Raw genomic sequence first — 21,554 nt, 5'->3', positions numbered from 1 at the left:
ATATATTATGTATTTATAAGTATATTTTTTACGTTTATTTTATGATATTATGTATAAGTAAGTATATATTCTAGTGTTAAACAATAGATATTAAACAGAATTAAACTTTTCTCATTGTCTTTCGCACTACCTATCATTTTCTCCACAACGCCCAAGGTTAACTGGAAGAGAATGCTTTTAGCATTAAGTTCGCCTATGTACAAATAAATTTATGTGCAATAAAGAATTTAATAATAATAATAAAACCTCTAAGGGCTAAACTTCCTCTATGTACCGATGTATACCTATTGTGTTTGCAACAATGTAGGTATCACTAATCACTAATGTAGAATTTTATGGTCAATTTTAAACCTATCATTGTTGTTATTGTTAGGTATTATATTTCTTGCTTTTATAAAACAACCTTACATTCCTGTAATCTATATAATCTGATTAAACAAACCAACCCAAATACCAACACACTAAACATGATCGTACGGAGTGCTAACACAAAATCACCGCAAGCGTTGGAGTGCGTACCGTGAGTTTGTCAATGCGCCGCGGCGTAACGTAACGTAACGTAACGCTACGCAGATGGAGCGAGCCGCGCCGGTGGAGCGCCCGAGGCGCGCGGCGACCGCTGCGCCGCCCCCCGCCCGCGGCCAGGAGAAGAACTACTGGCAGGTACTGATGCTGGTGGAATCTACACCTTGAATATAAGAGTATAGAATACACTGTATGATTTGTACAAATAAACAGGCTGTGTGTACCTAAGTTTTGACTTTATTCAATAATACACTCACGGGCAATGAAAAGGTTCCACTGAGAAAAGCACCAAATTACTTCTAAACGGAAAAGGCTAGCTTAATGCTGTCTTCTGCAACATTGAAGTACATTTAACAGAGCATCAGGATATTACCAACAAAAATCGGTAATAATTTGTTCCATTTTTAAATTATATCTTTGAAAAAATTGGGGTCGTTTGTTGTCGTCATTTTGTGAGTGGAACTTTTTCATTGCCCGGCAGTGTATGATGATATTCTGATGACTGATCCTCATTGCTAAGACATAAACATCTTCATATAGCCTCGTTCTCATGCTTAAAGACAACCATACTTTTGGGTTTTTGTCACTTTACTAAACCAGAATGAAACTATTTAAGGTATGCTGCGACCACAGTTAAACCGATACTTACAAAAACGTTGCAAACTGGCAAACGCTCATGAAGCAATAATACGCAGTTAATGGTAGGAGCACCGTACATTTTTCAATGCTACTTAGAGGTATCCGCAGAATTGAGAAGTTATTTCCTAAAACCAAAGTATTTGGTCCATTTTCTCCGTATCCTCTAACCAAAGTTCGCACGCAAGGTAACTTTTGATGTATAGTTATTGTTCCCTGTATCAGGGTAGTCGTCCCTAGCAGACGTGCTCAATCATAATCAAATGTAAAGTTAGTGGGGCACGCTGGAATGCATCAAGCCTTAGATATACCTGAATAATCTGATTAATTCAGCCCAGAGTTTCGCTGAGTTAATCCAATATAACTATAGATAACAACTACTGTTTCCTTACGTTTATGTTGCTTTATAGTTGAAATAGAATTGAACATGTTTATGTATTTATATCATATATCTTCAATAAGAAGGTATATATAGGTACAGGTGAAATATGAAAAAAGCATTGAATGAAATAATTCTGAAACTCAATTCCTACAAAAAATATGTACCTGCCTAAATCAATATGTTAGTATCATAGCGATTATTATCTATACAATATAGAAACTTGTTTAATATAAACGTGTAGTTCACTAAATTTTCCATTACACAGATGTAAATGTTAAGAGTAGAGTATAGCACTTGCTCGTCCATACAAAAAGAGAAAACGTTTTACTACCCCTAAATATTATCCAATCTCCATGATTTTTTAATATGTTATTGACACAAGGAATAACTAGGTTTATAGGTTTTCCTTTTTTCAAAATTTTCTATAGATTCAAACTTATAGGCACCTCAAATAACGTTTTTTTGTGATTGCGACTTTGTTGAATTAAGCCGTCTGTGGATCAATAACAACGTATTTTTTTAAAAAAAACGAAACCTATAAACCTAGAATATATTAAGCTGAAGCGATTGACATTAAAATCAAAGAGATTGGTTGATATTTAGTTAGTGTAAAACGTTTTCTCCCAAAACCAGAATTTCATCAAGAAAAGTACCTATTATCAGTTCCGAGCTGCAGTGCTCTCTATCGCACGATTGAGGGTCGGGGGGGGGAAGCAAAGCACACGTACGATAGGGATGTCCATAGTGAAGTCGATAGTAGAGATGGGATCCCGCCTGCGTTATCGATATCTATAGATATACAGGATGTCCCATGTTAAATTGCACATCCGAATCATAGTGACACAACTCGTCATTCTAAACATCTTTTGTTTTAAGACTTTTGATTGTTTGCGAATTTTATTTTTGCTAATTCATAGAAACTTTGTTGGCTATGAGATTTTTTACTATAGACAGTAGATTTTTTTTCACGAATTTACAAAAGTCGTAAAACAAAAGTTGTTTAGAATAACAAATTAAGTCACTATAATTTGGATGTGCACTTTAATTTGGGACACCCTGTATATAAAAAGATGAGAATAGGAAAAGTTTAAAGTACTAGTAGGTTTTCAAGCAAAAAAATGAATAGTGACTATATTATATTTAATCCTCACTCAACATGGATTAGGTTACTTAGGAAATTTTATTTACTTACATCTAAACTAACATAGTTACTTACATAAAAATATAATACTTACTTACTTACTATAAATTGACTTGAGGCCACAAAAGCGAATAATAAAATGTATTCTATGATATAATTACTTAGGTAAGTATACTAAGACATCATCAGCCAATAATCATCCACTGCTGGACATAGGCCTCTCCCAAGGAGCGCCACAACACTCGGTCCTCAGCCTTCCTCATCCAACCACTACCCGCCACCCGCCTAAGGTCGTCAGTACAGCGGGCAGGAGGGCGTCCCACGCTGCGTTTGCCTGTTCGTGGTCTCCACTCGAGAACTCGTCTACCCCAACGGTTATCGGTTCTTCGGCAGATATGACCAGCCCACTGCCACTTCAGCTTGCATATTTTGACAGCTATGTCGGTAACCTTAGTCCTCTGACGGAAAACCTCATTTCTGATACGATCCATCAGAGAAACCCCAAGCATAGCTCTCTCCATAGCACGCTGAGCGACTTTAAATCGGTGGACCAGTCCTACCGTCAGTGTCCACGTCTCTGCACCATACGTCATCACTGGCAGGACGCACTGGTTGAAGACTTTTGTCTTCAGGCTCTGAGGAATGGCCGAGGAGAATATGTGACGAAGTTTCCCGAATGCAGCCCAACCCAGTTGGATGCGCCTTGCAGCCTCCTTGTCGAAGTTGTGTTCCTCAGTGTCTGCCCGAGGTAGACATATTCTTGCACAACTTCGATTGTTGCCTCACCAACGGCGACCGGCTCCGGTTTGATGTGAGCATTGTACATGACGCAGCATTTAGGCCACTTAGCATCCAGCTGAGTTCCTGCAGAGATTCTGCCATAATAACGATGTCGTCCGCGAAGCGGAGGTGTGACATGTACTCGCCATTTATACATTTGCCATGTCCTTTCCAGTCCAACGTCTTAAAGACATCTTCCAATGCATTGGTGAACAGTTTCGGAGATATCACATCCCCCTGTCTCACTCCACGTTGCAGTTGGATAGGTCTTGTCTTGTGGTCCTGTACTTGGACAGTCATAGTAGCGGCATTGTACAGACATCTCAACACCTCGATATAGCGCCAATCGATTTGGCATCTCTGCAAGGATTCCAAAACTGCCCAGGTCTCGATGGAGTCGAAGGCTTTTTCATAGTCCACAAAGGCTGATTATACTCTTCGGTCTTCTGTATAATCTGCCTTACTGTGTGGATGTGGTCTATTGTACTAAAGCCTTTTCGAAACCCAGCCTGCTCTGGGGGCTGAAACTCGTCTAACTATTGGGCAAGACGTTTCGTGATAACCCTTGAGAACAGCTTGTATACATGGCTTAAAAGCGAGATCGGTCTATAGTTCTTCAAAAGGGTTTTGTCACCCTTCTTAAAGAACAATACCACGACGCTCTCAGACCATGCCTCCGGTGTAATGCCATTGTGAAGAACCGAATTGAAGAGCCTCTGGAGCTGTTCGAGGGTTGCAATACCTCCAGCTTTCAGAAGCTCTGTAGTAATTCCGTCTTCACCCGGAGCCTTGTTGTTTTTAAGGTGCTCAAGGGCTATCTTAATCTCGCCTATGTCGACGTCAGGGATGTCGTCAGTGTAGTGGCGTATTAGTGGCGCTCTGGAATCGGTGAGCTGAGCCACAGACTTCTGCGCATGTGAAGCATAAAGTTGTCCGTAAAAACCTTCGATTTCGGCAAGAACCTCCGGCTTAGAGACAACGATATTACCATCTGCAGACCTCAACTTCGTCAAGTGGCCTCTCCCAAGTTGCTGAACGAAGACTTTTGACCCCCGATTTTGCTCAATTGCTGCTTCTATGGCGCGTGTGTTGGAGCGACGGAGATCTCTTCGTATCAGCTTATTTATACGCTTGTTGAGTACCCGTAGTTCTGACGAAGTGTCACCTGCCGACGGAAATTCGCGTCTCTGCCTCATAAGCTCGAGTGTCTCGCTTGAAAGTTTAGACTCCTTGCTTTTGCTTCTCATGCTAAAAGAAATAAATACTAAGACAACTCAACATTTATAAACAGACCCGAAACTTTGTTAGTAGGTAGGTACTTATAAACTTATATTTTTACAAAACTATCATAATGTTTTTTAGATTCACTGCATATATAAGTAGTTAGATCTAAAAAACCTTGCATACAAAATGATAGTCCAAGTACCGGCAAAAGGTCTATTTTCCAATAATCAAAAATCCATTTTATGTACTTACCTACTAACTCGTTACTAGGTAGGTAATTACCTACATAATAAAATACTTACTCACATGAAATTATAACTAATTACTTATACTTCTTTCTATTTATCTTCAATAATTTCAAGTTTCGCTCTCAAGTCACAACTCACAATCACAACACAGAAATAATAATATGAAGGTAAGACGAAGACACTCCGTGTTTGGTCGCAATTTCTCGCCAACCGGCGCGGCGCGGCGGCGCGGTGGCGGCGGTGGCGGCGCGGCAGCGTCCATCGATGTGTGCGTGACGCTACTTGCATGTGTGTGTGCGGTGCCCGGCGCGGGCGAGTGCACGAGCGACAGCAATACTTTTCCTAAATACCTATTTCGCTAGGATCGCGAAGCTATACTCTCCTCTTAAATAGAGATGAGTTCCGGAAAAGCCTCGGTCCGCTGGGCGGCCGGGGCGGGCGGGGCAGGGCAAGGCGGGCGGGGTTGCATTCAACTTTGAAAATAACATTTTACTCGTCAGTGCGTTTGATGAGATCCTATCATTGTAACGGGCGGTGAAACGGGTCTATTGAGATTGCTATTGGTTCAATTTGTATTTATTTGCAAGAAAGTTATTTTCATTTTAGAGAATTTGAAATAGTATTTTTATGAAGTTTACGCCGTCATGGTCATAAGTAACACTTTGGTATGGCGGGGTTAGTAGTCAAATGGTTTTTTTCACTAAGTTTATGCTAAAACCAATTCTTCTTTATAATTATTTTTATTTGTTTATCTTCAGATAACATCAGATCATTCATGTTTTTATTTTGTTAATATAATACTATATTACAATACTATTACGTTTTTTAATACCTAAAACAATTCATATGGTAGGTATTACTGTATTATTAAAATACAACACATTACGTACTATTTTAAAGGCGATACAGTACTTAGGTACTATGTTTACAACAGCACAACGAAATATTTGTAAAAGATGACCTATAAGTATACCCCTGTTAAACGTTTTAAATAATTGTTTTAACTGCCTATAATTATTATAGATATAATCATTAATAATGATAGATCAATTTACCTACCTATGGTACGGTGGCCTGCGCCTAAAAGTATACAGGCGGAGTTTTTAAAATAGCGATCCCTGATGATGAAGGGACCAGCTACATCTGTTATAAATCCAGGGACGTGTTGTGTGTGATGTGTGTAGCAGTGGTTTTTATGTGGATGTGCTTGAGAAGCATGTGAGCTTGAGATCGCTATTTTAAAAACTCCGCCTGTATACTTTTAGGCGCAGGCCACCGTACGTATAAGAAACACAGATTAAAATCTGTAAAAAGATTGATTTGAGTTAGATAAGCCTAAATGGATATTTTATTGCGTGCCGTATAGTTCTTAATAAATAATTGTAATCATTGATCGACATCATGAATAGGGGTGACTAATATTAAATTGCCTATGTCCTTGTAATGCAGTCAATTACTGAAAATGTACATTTTACAGCACAGATTAAAAAGCCTTAGTATGAAGTTGGGATGCAGTAGGTATAGGCAATATACTTTTCTATAAATATGTAGTATTGAACTGTGACATCATATATAAAATACCTGTGTTCCCATCAACAGATTTCCAAATACGCTTCTTAGCAAAAATTAAAATTTACCCAATCCTAAAAAAGGCTTATCAACTACTCAAAACCCATTTAAAATATTCATAGTAAAAAGCCATATCCAGGCCACTAATTTTAATGGGAGTATAACCAACCGAGAAACAGCTCAGTGGTTTGGCTGATATTGTAAATTAAATATTAGTTTTAAGGATTACTTTGATTTAATAAATAAATACAAATATAATACAATTTAAAATAATCCCATTAATCCTCACACGAATTTTTTTACCTGTATGTGCTTTGCTCTATTTTATCATGGATTTAATCACACCTACATCCTAATAGCTGTTAAAGTTAAACTTCAGAGTTGAACGATCAATAAAGTAAAATAATTATATTATTCATTATTTAGTAATAAAGAAAAACATGGAAAAGAGTCATCTGACGGCGAGCGGTGGCACTACATAATTTTCCTGAAACGAAACTGAAACATTGTACCCGTGTTTTAATCATTTTCCCAAAGATGGCGCTGTGTGTCTCTTAACTTCGTTGGTTCTGAAATTCAGTTATTAGTAAAGTAACTTGAAAATTCTCAATCAGGTAAACGTTATAAAAGTGTTCATGCTATGAAACAAACGTATTAGATAAATTATTCTATGAAAACCGCCTAATCTGAATAAAAACCTTTTTTATCATTATTTATCTATTTGGTGATAAACGGTTGTAAAATACACTGAGCCAGTCATTAAGTATTTTATCCTTGATTATACAGGACGTATTGTTTTCGAACATATACAATAAAAATGTAACAAAATTATTGAATTTAAAGTACTTACATGTATTTGAATTTATCAGCCTTGTTTGAACATGACAATTATTTCAAGGTATGGATTGTAAAAAACTACTACGAAGCGTACAATACATACAGTTAACGTAACAAACTCGTTTATATTCCTAATTTTATACTTCGAAACAAAAAGATCTAAGCGGCCAGTCCCTCTGTACACACGTGTAATTCGATCTCAGAATAACCAATTCCATTATTGTTGTTCGATGTACTAAAAAACGAAAAAGTGAACTGTTCGTTTCTATCCAGCCAGTATTTTACTCGTGGATCTCAGAATAACCGCCTCCTCTGTTTTTCCAGATTCGATGTGCCAAAAAAACGAAACAAAAAAGATTAATTGTTTCTATCCAGCCAGTACTACACTCTTGGATCTCAGAATAACCGCTCGCTCCTTTGTTCCAGCTTCGATGTGGAGAATGGCGGGGCGGCCGGCGCGGCGGGCGCGCGCTCCCCGCTGGACGGGGGCTCCCCCTCGGCCGCGCTGGTGCTGCAGGCCATGCCGCAGCGCCGCGAGAGCTTCCTCTACAGATCTGACTCCGACTTCGAGATGTCGCCCAAGTCGATGTCAAGAAACAGCTCCATCGCCAGTGAAAGGTTAGTTTCTTTTTTGGGTTTGCGCTTGCAAGCAATGAAAAAGTTCCAGTGACAATAGCGATAGTAATATAGAAGAAAATTTAACAGCGCCTCAGAATATTACCAACAAAAAATGAGAATATTTTGATCGAATTCTAAATTACGTAAATACCTATTTTTTATTTGGATAATTTGCTGTCGATATTTTGTAAATGGAACGTTTTCATTACTCGTGAGTATAGTACATAGGCTTTATAACCTGTGTTTTAGAGTTGGCGGCAAAGGAGGCCCCCGTACCTGTATGGAATGCATACTCATTGATGCAAATGTTTCTTTTTCTATGACGTGTTCTGAACGCTGAAACGTCACTCGCTTATCTTTCGATATTGCTATCTGTGTTTGTGCGTTGTAACTTGTAATGTAAATTGATACGGGAGATAGTGATTTCTCTTTTCAGTGACGTTTTAGTGTTTGCGTTACCGGTATTAGAACCAAGGTTTCATTTGATAGATACTAAGTAATAATGTTAAATATTTATATCATACACTACATTTCAATTGTCAAGATAATTATTTTGGTACTACTTACTATTTTATTGCGATTGCAGTTTTGTTATATTTTGGGTGATGTTAGTTAGGTATATGCTTTTCACACTAAATCAAGTATGAATACCTAAGTATTAGGTAAATGTTGTTAATTGTTATCTGTTTACCTTTACTTCCCGCATTCATCTTGAAATCAATTACTAAAGCCCAAGGTTTTTTATATTTTTAACTTAAGCAATGGCAACTTTGAGTAAATAGCTCCAAAAGATTTTGAAATGATCATCTTATTTTTTTTAAAGTTTTCATTATTTTGTTTGGCGTGAAGTAGATATTAAACATTACTTTAAACGCGATTGGTTCCACGGCCAAAACATGACCATTGCATTTGACGATATACCTAATTGATTCAATGACAAGTTACAATTTACTATATTATTATTATCATTGGTCATTTACAAAGTTATTCAAGAACTGAAATTTAAAACATTGACGTCTGAATATATTATTGTTATTAGTCAAAACTTTAAATTGGAATATAACTATGGTAAAATTTGATTTATGCAAAAAATCAAGTTAAATTTCTAACAAATAAGTAGTTTTTACGTTTAAGTAAACGTTTTTTTTTTACTTCATGCCTTGTATTGAACTTTTGAGCCTAATCTGACTTAATGTTAAATTTCTCCCAGTATATTTAAATCGTCGCCGTCAAAATTTCTTTATTACCTACGATTCTGTTCGCTCATATTAAACATGTTAAAAGAACTGTTTACACATTCGGCACCATAATGCGATCTTGGACAGTAACCAGCAGCCATGCTCTGCTCAACATTACCACCCAGTATAAACTTTTACACGAATTATGAGGTCATTATTTAGGTTTTTTTAAAATAATTAAATTAAATGAACATTATTTTTTCTTATTAATAGTATATAAAATATTAAATAGGTACTTAACTGCTTATGCTTACCTAATATATGTATCTTGGATATTGTTTTGCTGCATATTGTGTTAGATTTCTTAAATTGTGAAATATGTTTTAAAATATATATATATACCTATGTCAGAAATTGCATTTAAATAACTACAACAAATTTAGATTTTGTTTTTTTTTGGCTATAAATAATTCATAAGCTACCAGATCACAAAATATATCGATCCCAATCATACTGTAGATACACTTACTATATTTACTATCGATGTATTACTACCTGAACTCTCAGAGATCAAAATCAGGACAACACAAACACAGGACAACCGGCGACAATTCAGCATCAACGTAAGCTACCTTTAAAAACATACTATAAATCATAGAATTACAAGAACAGTAGTACAGTAGTACTAGTACTCGTTATTCTATGCTATAAATGTTGTTGTTAACTAACACCCGTCTCCGCCTGGCTTACTCACACTAGCAAGAGTATGAGCCTACACATGCACACACTGTCGAAACAACCCGAGTCTGAGTGACTTAACCCTGCTTAGACTACAGCCAAATGTAATATCATCGTGCTATCCTTTTCAACCGTGTACAAAATCGGAAACTAATTTAAATCCTGGCTGTATGAGAACTATCTACCTATAATAGGTACCTAGTTGTATTCTCTAACATTTTGTGGTCAAAGTTTCGCCAATTTTTATTTCCCTTTAGGACGCCACCAATGACAAGCGCTAATGAACGTCATCCTAGTGGATCAATCCAATGGATGCATGCCACAAAATGAACCGCAGAACAGTGACGAATTTTTGGAAAGCTAGCACTTCTATTGGCATGTTGGATGGCTTAAAAGTGGCGACCTATCGAGTTATGGTGATGGGTCAAAAAGTATTTTGCAATCAGACAAATCTTTGTTCCAATAAAATTTTACCTATGTGCATAAGAAAAGGATGGCATGATGAAATTAAAGGCGCTGCCTACTAAGACAGTAGCTCTTTCTTTCTTCTCCTTATTGTAACAATTGCTTGCAGATTCAAGGACACGGAGGCTGCTCAGTTGGACCGAGCGTACGTATTTACGCACGATGCACGTCCGCTTTCTCTCCCTCTCTTTCTGTTTCCTTGGCTTGCTCTTCTATCAGCTTTCTTTTGTTTCTCTCTGATGTTTACTGTTGTCCACTGTACACGTTAGATTTAGTCCCGAAATTCGTATTGGCAACGGCGGCGATGGTAAGTCTTAGTTTTACGTAGTTTTTAAGTGATTAATATTTTCTAGAGTTTAGTCTCCCTGTTTTTTTTAAATATTTTTATGCTAAAGATGTATTGTATTTATAAGTAGATAGGTTTGATTTTTGTTAGAGTGATGCTCATTTGTGGTTCCCATTTAAATTAATTTCAATTCCTTAAATTCAACTTTACAAATATACCTGAATGACTTAGGTTTAATGCATGTGTTTTATTTATTGGTTTTTGTTTGGCACATAATAGTCGAGATCGAGATATCTTGTGATCTAAAATCGTTTTTCTAAATTCAAAATTTTCTGTGAATAACAAAATACGTTTGCATTGTGACTAAAACAATCATGTTATTGAGGAAAAAACTTATCTTACCTTACCTATGGAAGATCATCTACAAATCTCTTGAGTAAAAGTATTTACATCTAATTATTCTTTTTTTTTAAATAAAATAATATATAATTCATTTTATTTGAAAAAAAAAACCATAACATTCAACGCATTTAATACTCTCGCAATTGATTTCCTTAAATTTGCAGTAGGGGCAAAGATTCTAACCAATAAATTGATAATTCGAATTCCCTCTATAATAAATTTTCAAACGTGGAAAACCTGTCAATATTCTGAGCTAAAAATGAATCCAATTACTAGATAAGAGAGCTCGTGTAGCTCCGTAGGAAATATGCTATTGGAAAATGAAAGGCAGGAAATATCTTTGAAAAATCAAGGCTGAAATGAAAACCCAAGGACATTGGTAGAGAACGAAATGTTACAGGATAAATATTTCCGCATTCGTTTCTTAACGCTTACATCATTTAACATAATACCTACGTGATATCATTAACATGTATGTAACATACAAACATACTCCAGAAGATCTTATCGTTGGACCATATTGATTAGATCTGGTAATACATACAGATAAATCTATTATCATTCTCGCCATGATTGCGGACCACCCAACAAATTGTGATTCTTTGGTCAGTCAACAATTAAAGATAGAACTAGTACCAACCTAGCGATATTTGCTATGCAAGTCGCGTGAACTGAATACGTAGTGCTTATATTCTCCGCGGCCACTGACAACGTTATTGTTAGAAACACAACGTGACTGCTCGTCATATTGTTTTGTTACATACTTATCGCATGTGCAATTTAATTCACCGACGGGGAATGACGAGGTGAAACAAACAAAACAATGCCAGATTTTCAAGGCCATGTTTTTGAAGATTTACGTTTAGTCAGCATGAAAAGTCTTACTGATTATAATATCTACATAAATATTACTTTTCATACCTTAAGTACCTACTTATATGAAATCTTATAAGAATTTAATTTGAATTTCCGAAGTGTAATTAAAAATAATTTTATCAATATCAACGTGTCTAAGTACCTGGCTACGGGTAGGTATATCATTTTGTATTCTCTAATTGGGGATTAGCGACTGTGCGTCTGGGTACCTCCGTTCAATCAAACTTACTCAAATTACGCAGATCTTATCGATCGACAGCAATAGCTCCGCCGGCGAGTCCTTATCTAGTGAACAATCAATATGTTGCCGTTGACGACTCACTACAATTGAATCCCTGATTGCGCGGGCCCTCGCCAGTGTATTGTCTTGCTCGAGAGCCACATCCACGTTGATTACAGCGGTTACAAAGGGTTTGTAACTGCCTTTCAGAATTCAATTCTCATTTACGTCTTACTTACTTAACAAGTTATCATCTGTTGTCGGGGAATTCATTAATTTGGCAAATCCCAATTAGCGGAAGCTGTTCGAAAGTGAAAGAACAAGTCGAAGGTGAGAGTACGTCGAGCATTGATTGTGTTGCTCGCATCCGCGGTAAATTTATCCTCGGGCGGGCTCGCGCCGGCTCGGCCGGGGGCGGCGCGCGCTCCCGTCGCCGCCGCCGCCGCCGCCGCCGCCCCCTCACTAGCTCCATTGACAGTCCGTGGCCGCCGCCGCCGCCTGCCGCTCGCTGCTACGCGCCTCCCGCGCTCTTTTGTCTGAGACCCCGTGTCATGTTGCTCGCGGGCCACCACCTGACTTGAATGAGGCGTAGCTCTATAGATTCGCAGTGACACGGATATGTGCTAACCGTTGAAATAGTGATAGTAGTAGTGTCAATTCGGAGATTTATTTAATCGTAATTCTTGTTGTTATCAGTGAGATAAGACGTGTAGTCGGCGCCGAAACTTGTACTACTTCAAGAGTACTTCACAATTTTATTGCAAAACTAAGTGTGAAAAACTATACTAAAACTGAAGTGTGAATTACGTGAGGCAAAAGATGTGTGGGTCCGGCCATTCATTGTCGTCTAGCCTGTGTTGTGTGTGAGATGCAGCGGTCGGAGTCGCAGTCGGAGGGCGTCGCGGGCGGGGGGTTTATCGCGAAGAGCTCTGCGTCGGAGCACAGCATGGCCACCGGCATGTCTGCCAGCAGCAGCGGCGGCACGCTCCCGCGCACGCTCAGCACCAGCGTGCTGCGCATCAAGAACAGATCCACCTTCTGGGAGAAGTTCTGGGACGAGCGCACCCGACGCGATGCGTGAGTTTGTCAAGATGTATTGAGCTGTAGATCGCATCCAGTGGCGTGCTTTGGTTAAAGCCTAAGTCCAGCAGTGGACTGCTATAGGCTGATGATGATGATTTAGTTGGCATTGGCATTCTGAAGGTTTCCCAAGTTGAAGGTTAAACCGCGTTTCGTTTCCCATCGCAACTCCATTGTTCATCTTCAAAGGATTCCTCGCAGACGCTGAGAATTTTCCTTTTGTATCTACACCTTTTTCGAGATCTTTTTTGTGTGTTGAAACATCTTTTATTCAAAGTCCCTGAAGATTCCCTAAAAATATTGTACTTTACGCCAAATTTCATCAAAGCCTTAAAAAAATGGCAGTAAGACGACAAATGGGCGTTTAGATCGACTGTTAAACCGGGTAATGGGGGAAACAAAACATTTCACGACAAAGATTTAAGATTATTTAACACCTAAGCATTATTAACCATTGTTTTGTGCGACAAACAGGAATAAAGCGACGTAAATGAGATAGTCAAGGCACTAAGCGGCGCTGTGAAGATTTTAATTGCCATTTCAGTCGAGAGATTATACTCAGTAGATCCATAATAACAGTGCTCGACGACGGAACTTCTTCGCTTTTAAGAAAAGAGAAGTATTAGTACAGAACACAAGCGCTCGCAGTCCGTAGAAATGCAGTAGTTATTTGCATAAACAAGCTAAGCCATGCATATTCAATTCAATTTTCATAGTGTATAAGCGTTGCACGGTAATTGAACAACTGAGATTCATCTCGTCCATAAATTATATTAGTTCTATTCTATGGCTTTTAAAACAATTACATTAGAGCTATACGTATATATATCAAAGGGTTCTTAACATATATGTTTTTGGGAATCTAATAAATTTGGGTAATAAGCTTGTGAGCTCAGCTCAGATATCCGAGGCTAAGTATATTCGTTCGTCTTTCTCGGGTCACTTGTATATGAAACCGAGATACGTTGAAGTTGTCACGTAAACAAAATAATATAACAACTGCTAATAAGCAGCATTATCCTCCATTGTGTATTTAACAACAGTGAGATAACTGTGTTTGTTATGCAACGCATACTCATTTCAATAAAGAATGGGTGTATTCGTCATTATATTAAAGTAATATCTGTGCCTTAAGGTTGATGTATAAAATTACAGGCTGGACTTATAGCATATAATTATTTATTTGTAAAATTATCTGAATATTTATTGAAACTTCAGCCAAAAATCCTCCAACGGTATTTAGATAGAGATCATTTACATAAACAACGAAAAAGACGACAAATAAAATTAAATACTTACGAATACAATTCCAACAATAGTTATCTGTTACAGAAACAAAGAAACAGTAGACTAAATTTAATACGAGTACAATTCCAACAGTTGTAACAAGCACGCGGCCGAATGCGATATAACCTCAACCAGCTCAATTACAATTGTACCGACGAGTCCAAGGCGAACTGGTCCTGATACAATTAACGCTGTGTCAAACGCATCGCATCATGTTCAAAATTGACCCATACAGACGTGAAAAATATGGTTATTCTTGATAGGATTTTTGCTAACCAAAGGAGTTTCAAATTCTGCATTATGTTCTATACGATGTATAAATTGTAACATTATTTACTTACATCAAAGTAATCCCCCAATTTCACCACGATATAAGAGATATTCAGGTATCTTCTCTCTCTAAATATCTCTCCACCAATGATAAAGTGCTCCTCTGAGAATTACGATACATTAATACAACTACCTTTTTAAGTGGTACCTTCAGATTCAACCTCAGTATGAATTTTCCGTTCCTCGGTTCAGAAACGTTTTCGTTCAACACTAGTTACTTCCAGGCTCATTGTCTTCATAATTGGATGGACATCATGAAAATTGAAATCCTTTGTGGCTTGAATCAAATTAATAAACCTCCATGTGAGGCTGAAAGTTTCAAACTTTTTTTGTTGTTGCAACAGCGCCCCCGGCCGATCGACCTTTGACCTGCCGCTATTTTTTTCCCTTTCTCTTATTTTTCATAACGATATAAACACCAGCATCACTGCAATAATTATAATGTCCTATTGGTATCGATTCTGAAGGGCACATTCTAATTTTAACGCTGTCAAAAAACGCTTACATTCTCTCTAAATTTATTTGGCATTCTGAAGGCACCGTTTATCTCCAAAATTAGAGACGTCACTTTAAATTTTGAATCTGACAGCGTTAAAACTATTCAACTTAGGTTAGATGGTCGAATTGGTATTCTGAAGGTGCCATTTTTAGCGCTGTCAACTTAAAATTAGCAACTTTCTTCCTAAATTTAAAAGGGGTCTAAACAGGTGCCTGTTAAAATTATACTAAAATTTCTAAAAGTAAAACCGTGAAATATATGGGAAATTATTGTTGTAGGTGCATAAATATGGATTACACTTAGAGCTGATGTGTTGTTTAAGCATGTAAAGCTAATTGCAACGATGCTAACTTATTATTTTTTGCGAAACTACGATGTGAAAGTGACTCTGTTTTGTCATATTATTATTTCTGATCTTTGGACTGAATGACTGAAAAACGTGTTACTGACAAGGTAGGGATGAACCGGGTTGCTTAAAATAACTTAAGTTATAGTTCTAGGTCTAACAATTAATCAACACACCTACCGATCTACTTCAGGATTACACTAGCCCTAACACCTCGGCTTTCCTCTTCCAAACGGACCGGCTCTACATACATGAGGAACACCTTAACCTTAAGTCACCTACCTGTGTACCTATCTAACTCTCTACTTACCCCTTTCAACTTGTAAGAATATTTTACTCAAAGTGGTCTTTACATCTTCTTATTCTTATTAGTCCTTTAACTCCTAGTGTAGCTTAGGGCCGCAACTACAGCTTTCCACTTCTGACGATCAGAGAACTTCTGGCCAGCTCATGTTGATTGACTTGATCTCCTGGGCTAATGTCCTTATCCAAGATATTCTTACATAGCTCAAATATTTAACTACCTATTTTGTTACGGGAAAAAAACAAGTTATACCTACCTAGGTTACCTTTTACCTGAAAAATATGCCTGACTTTAAGAAACTATATAGGTACTTACTACTATACTATATATTACTTTTTATGAAAGAAGAAATACATTTTATGGACGTAAAACTTTATTTGGGTGAATAACACACACAACACACACTGGTTGAGTATTTTTTCTGACACCAATATACACAATTGCTTGATTTCATTTCTGTATCTTATTTCCATTATCTTTCTAGTTAGTAGGTAGGTAGGTAACTAGGTGGTCTGATGGTCGTTTTAGCATTGTTGTCCCAGAGAGGAATTAATATCTTGTATCCAGCGTTTCATGTTTAGTTTATGAGTGTGGTTGATTTTTCTTCGTTGTTGTCACTGAAAAATAAAGTAAGTATAGGTAAGTTGTGTGGATAGTTGACAGAATAAGCTTATCCTTATAGGTACCTATTTACACAAAACTTTAAATATTAGAAACGAAAACGCTAGAACACAAACATAAGTAACCAGATAGTTAGTAACCAGATGCCCAACTGATAAAAATATTTACTTAGATTTTACGTAGGTTTTAACTTTAACTTCCTAAAATAAATCGTAAACTTGCACACAAGCACCTTATCGATTTTACAATTGCATATAGCAAACACAAACATAATAATTTATAAAAGATTGTTTTGTATTGTAAAGACTTAACAAAAATACTTATATAAAAATAGCGGCAAACTTTTCGGCGGAAAATTCAATATGGCGGTGGCGGTGATGGCTGGCACCGCGCCGGCGGCGGCGGCGCGCCTCTCTTGCAGTCCAGCGCGCATGCGCCATAGAGATGTACCTAGTGCAATGTTACTTGCTTCCGAACTATGCTTGAATGAAAAAATTATCGATGCTGGATCGATTCCTGGATAGGTACTTTTATTATAAGCATATGGGTTTTTGGTAAATATAAATACGTACTCATCGAAAATAAGTAAGTACTGATAAGGTATTTGTGCTTTTGTAAGTATTCGATACTTTTCATATTCTTATATGAATATCATCCCTTACACAGTCATCTACTTAAGTATAACGTATCATCATAATCAACTATTAAACATTTAAGTACCTAAGTAAGTACCTACTTACATAAAATATTGTGGATAACACATAGACGTAGAACTTATTACCTACATACTTTACTGAATAATTATGTTTAAAATATTCCAGTGCAACAATCGATTATATTCGATTATTCTCACTATTTTATCAACTTACCCCATCTCTACTCTATTATATTTTTTTAAATCACTCGGAAATGGCCATAGAACATCATAGACGCAATTTCTAGCCAGAGTTACCAGTTGAAATAATGAATTATGAATATGTTACATAAATAATTAAAATTATCATGAAAACCAATAGAAATGCAGGGTATTTAATTCTTTTAATTATTTTCAACTACTGTTTAGGATAATTAAATTTATTTGGAGTGCTTTAAGGTTAAAAAAATTAATCGACATTTTCGATTGTAATATCCTTAAGTACATGGCCACACTCATTTTAAAGACGTCAAATGAGCCTTCTAAATTTAGTTGGCCGTTAAAATCGTTGCCTTCAGAATAGCAAAAATTAACGCTGTCAGTTAAATTTAGAGATTTTAGCTCATTTTAAAATTAGGAAGTGCGCCCTTCAGAATCGGTACCATTGTATTGCCAACTTGAATTATGTTTGAAGGGTTTATTATATTAATTAGTTTATAAATTTTCTAATTTTTCGTTGTTATTTAAAAAAAAGCATTAACTTTGAATGATTTAAATTAATTAATATAAGCAATTAAAATCTAAAATTCTGCGAAAGCTCAAAACTTCAATAAGTTTCGGTCGGTTAGGTATTCCTAAAGTTTCCTTGAGTATATAATATATACTTTTTATTATTAAAATCCTTGTAAACACTAGTACGAGTAGAAGGTCGTTGACATTGTTTTGTAAACAAGAGCTTTTGTTAAGCTCATATTTAGCTTAACTTATTTGAATATGTCGCGTCATATCGAACGAATTTTCGCTAAAAGCTTTCTTGCGTCTGACAGTCTACAAATTTTACATTTCTTTGACGTTTCAAATTCATTGAACTTACTTATCTTTCTTGTTATGAATGTGTCTGTAGTCTGTACTGCTAGTAGTTATGTTATGTATTTAAGGTACACATAAAATTACATAGATGTTCAGTAACAGTGTTGCGAAAACCCTCATGATATTTTCATTCACTGTGAGACACGGTGTCATCAATATAAATGTCTAACGGTTCACGACATGGAGTCACGTTTTACCGTATCTTATTTTCATTGGATCTGAAAAAACCGAAGGTCAATCTTCCGCTTTCTGTAGCTGTAGTTATTAATGGAGGTCTACAGAAAAGAGAGGTAAGTAAATGAGGCTTTTAGTATTCCCAGCATTTTAGCTCACCGTTGCTGGGCCGTGGGCTGACATTGGATTATCCCAATTCAGGGTTATTCTTTGAGGTTTTATCAATTGAAAGTACATAGGTAATGTAATTTTCTCAGGTAGCAACTAAGAGTAGCTTTGTGCATCAAATTTTGCTGAATTATTGATTCAAGGGTGAATTTAACTTTGTCCGTTTGTGGTGTAGATCATAAAGAGAAATGACTAGAATTTTATCGAAGCGAGAAACTTCAATATTTATAGTATACTTACTGACTATAAAATTATATATACTATAAGTATAAGAATGGATTTCATTCAAAGTATTCGTATTTACGGTCGCCTCACTTGTAATAAACAAATTTCCATTTATAGCATCGTCTCTACTCAAATAGATTCGATTAGCATATATTTTTCAGGATATTACTTTTATGGAACCACCATACCTTTTGCTTAGAAATGTGAGAATTTAGGAAGGTCTTTTTGCACATTCTTGCGAGGCCTTTAGTAGTAGTAGTATAACTTTATTATTGTACATAAAACACTTAAAATAACATTTAAGACTTAAAATCTATAATACAATTACGGCGGCCTCATTGCTAAAAGCGATCTCTTCCAGGCACGCCTACGAGCTAAGAGATACAATACTATATAGGCTCCATTGCAAAACTGACTGCAAATTCGTAAATGGCCTTAGCATATTTACTGTTCTGGCAAATTTCTGTTTGTTTAGGTACTAAACTAATATACATAGGTCCTAAAGTAAGAAGGCTTGGAATTAGCTTTTTGCTTTGTAGAGATAAAAGTTAATTGTCCACATTGCAGTTATGCTAGTCGTTGGCTGCGTTTGTTCATACCTCTATTATCTAGGTCTATCTCGAAGATCTATTTCAGGGCTCTATGATATATTAATTTTTTCATAAATAATATATTATTTAAACCTCATTAAATAATAATGATTGTTCCAGTGAAATAGACTATATGTATTATGATATCTTATTTATTATTAAAAACAAAAAATAAAAAAATATTATAGTAAATATTTTTCTCTGGAAACGAATCTTTATAAAGCTCCAAAATAATCAGCATTCGTTTGTTGCCAGTGAAATGTAATAATTATATATTTTGATTTCGCTGAAATACGAAATTGCATCGTCAAAAGGCTAATTAAGTAGGTACCATCGAGGAAAACTACTCTAGCCTAAAGACTACTTATAATGGCCCGTGCGCAATGCATTCGTACGACCGTGTGTGGACATTTTAAAACGGTATTCTCCGATAGTACAAAACTACCTACTCAATTCAAAATTGAAAATGAATTTAGTTTCCCAAACGACGACAATAAGTTGGACCACGCAAATACCACGTTCCGTTAATTGAATCGATTTGGATAATTGTTGATTGAAACAACTGATGTCTGAGTAGATTTTTGTTGATGCTTCTTTATTTATGGGATAATAATGAATAATATTTTGTATATCGCGATGATAACAAGTACTTATAAACAAAATAAACTACTACAGTAGAATCAATGAAAATTAAGTGTACGGATCGTTTCGTTTAACCTTTAGCTCTATCGATATTTCTGTTCAGTTAATATTTAATGCTTCACTTTTCAATTCCTAATACCTCGTACTTACAGCCATGCGACGTGCGTGGGTGCTGAATAACAAGGTGCCGATTGCTATAAATACTTTATATTGTTTATTAGCAGGAAAATTATTGTTCGTGCAGATAGATCTATCATAACCCTCTGTAATTAAAATGAGCAGCACATTATTATTAGAAATTAAAACGTGTATAGAAGCAGTCAAAGGTCGGTCTCTATTCTTTACTATTTTCCGCCGCCCACAAAAGATCTCCAGTCTTTAGTGATTGCATTGCATGCTAATCAAGAGAGCAAGAACATACTCTGTCATAATATGTAAAAATTTATATGATCTATTTACAGTGCAGGAAATAACAAACTTAACCGACATAAATTTTCCACCTGTCTTTATATGTCATAAAATTATTTAGATTGGAATTTAGACCGATACTTTAAAGAATAATGTTTGGTTTCGTCTTAAAAGAGTAGTCGTGGTTAATCTTTGTCTAAATAGTACGACACGCGTGGCTTGGCTGATAGTGTCGTACCGTGTCATTTGTGACTCAATGACGTGTCATTGACAGTCGGCAGTCTGCGCCAAGACCTGTGACGTCAGATATCTCGTGAATTTGTCTCATGTTCGGTGCCCGATCACGGGATTTCATCGAGAGTGTGAAATAGATGTGACTAAATGACACACGGGCTTGGTTATGTAAAGTTTACGCATACAATATATGAATTTAAAATATAATACCTACCTACATAAACTCTTGTATGTAATAAGTCGGAACCAAGTAAAACAAATTTTATGGCTGTGCCGGAAATATTTTCCTCAGGTACAATACAATAAAATATACTTTAATACCTGTAGTATGAATAATTCACCTATCTGTATATACATTTATACAGACAAATGTAGGTGCTAAACAACAAAACTACTTAGAACAAACTGCATCAGGGGAAATTAGCAACCTTCAGAGTTCCTGAACGCCGGCGTAGTGTAAATTACCCCGCATTTATTTCCCTCCGGAAATTTTTACCTTCACCAACAATATGCAAATGTATTCCTCTGGTAAAAACGAGATTATGATGCTACTGAATAAATTAATTATCCTGCGGACGGCATCTATCGATCCGAAGCCGTTTTTTGTACACGTGTTGACCTTTTGTTCTGCTCTACCTATAGCTTTGAACACCTGTATTCTGAAACCACCAAAAATATTAGCGAGAAAGCAGAGTTTTAGTCATTACCTCCTAAATACCTCATTATTAAAAGAAAGAAAGAAAAGATTTAACCAATCGGACTATTCGTCTTACGAAACTACAAGTTATTTCTGAAGAG

The 21,554-nt window shown here is 36.4% G+C and overlaps 1 protein-coding gene across 4 annotated transcripts in view; it reads left to right on the top strand.

Moving 5' to 3' along the window:
* Positions 1-21,554, top strand: part of LOC105382098 (cAMP-specific 3',5'-cyclic phosphodiesterase, isoforms N/G) — a 162,734-nt gene that overhangs the window by 78,129 nt on the left and 63,051 nt on the right. For 2 of the 4 annotated variants that reach the window (XM_048629253.1, XM_048629254.1), the window contains exons 3-4: positions 7,769-7,960; positions 10,451-10,486. In XM_048629253.1, coding sequence (XP_048485210.1) covers positions 7,769-7,960; positions 10,451-10,486 — 228 coding nt within the window. Of the gene's footprint in view, positions 1-573; positions 664-7,768; positions 7,961-10,450; positions 10,487-21,554 lie in introns of all 4 variants that reach the window. The other 2 variants (XM_048629256.1, XM_048629255.1) reach the window with 2 other exon arrangements.

This window comes from Plutella xylostella, chromosome 22 (genome assembly GCF_932276165.1).
Source record: "Plutella xylostella chromosome 22, ilPluXylo3.1, whole genome shotgun sequence".
NCBI classification, from domain to species: Eukaryota; Metazoa; Arthropoda; class Insecta; order Lepidoptera; family Plutellidae; genus Plutella; species Plutella xylostella.
The sequence above is the reverse complement of the archived record's forward strand: the minus strand, read 5'-3'. Positions and strand labels throughout refer to the sequence as shown.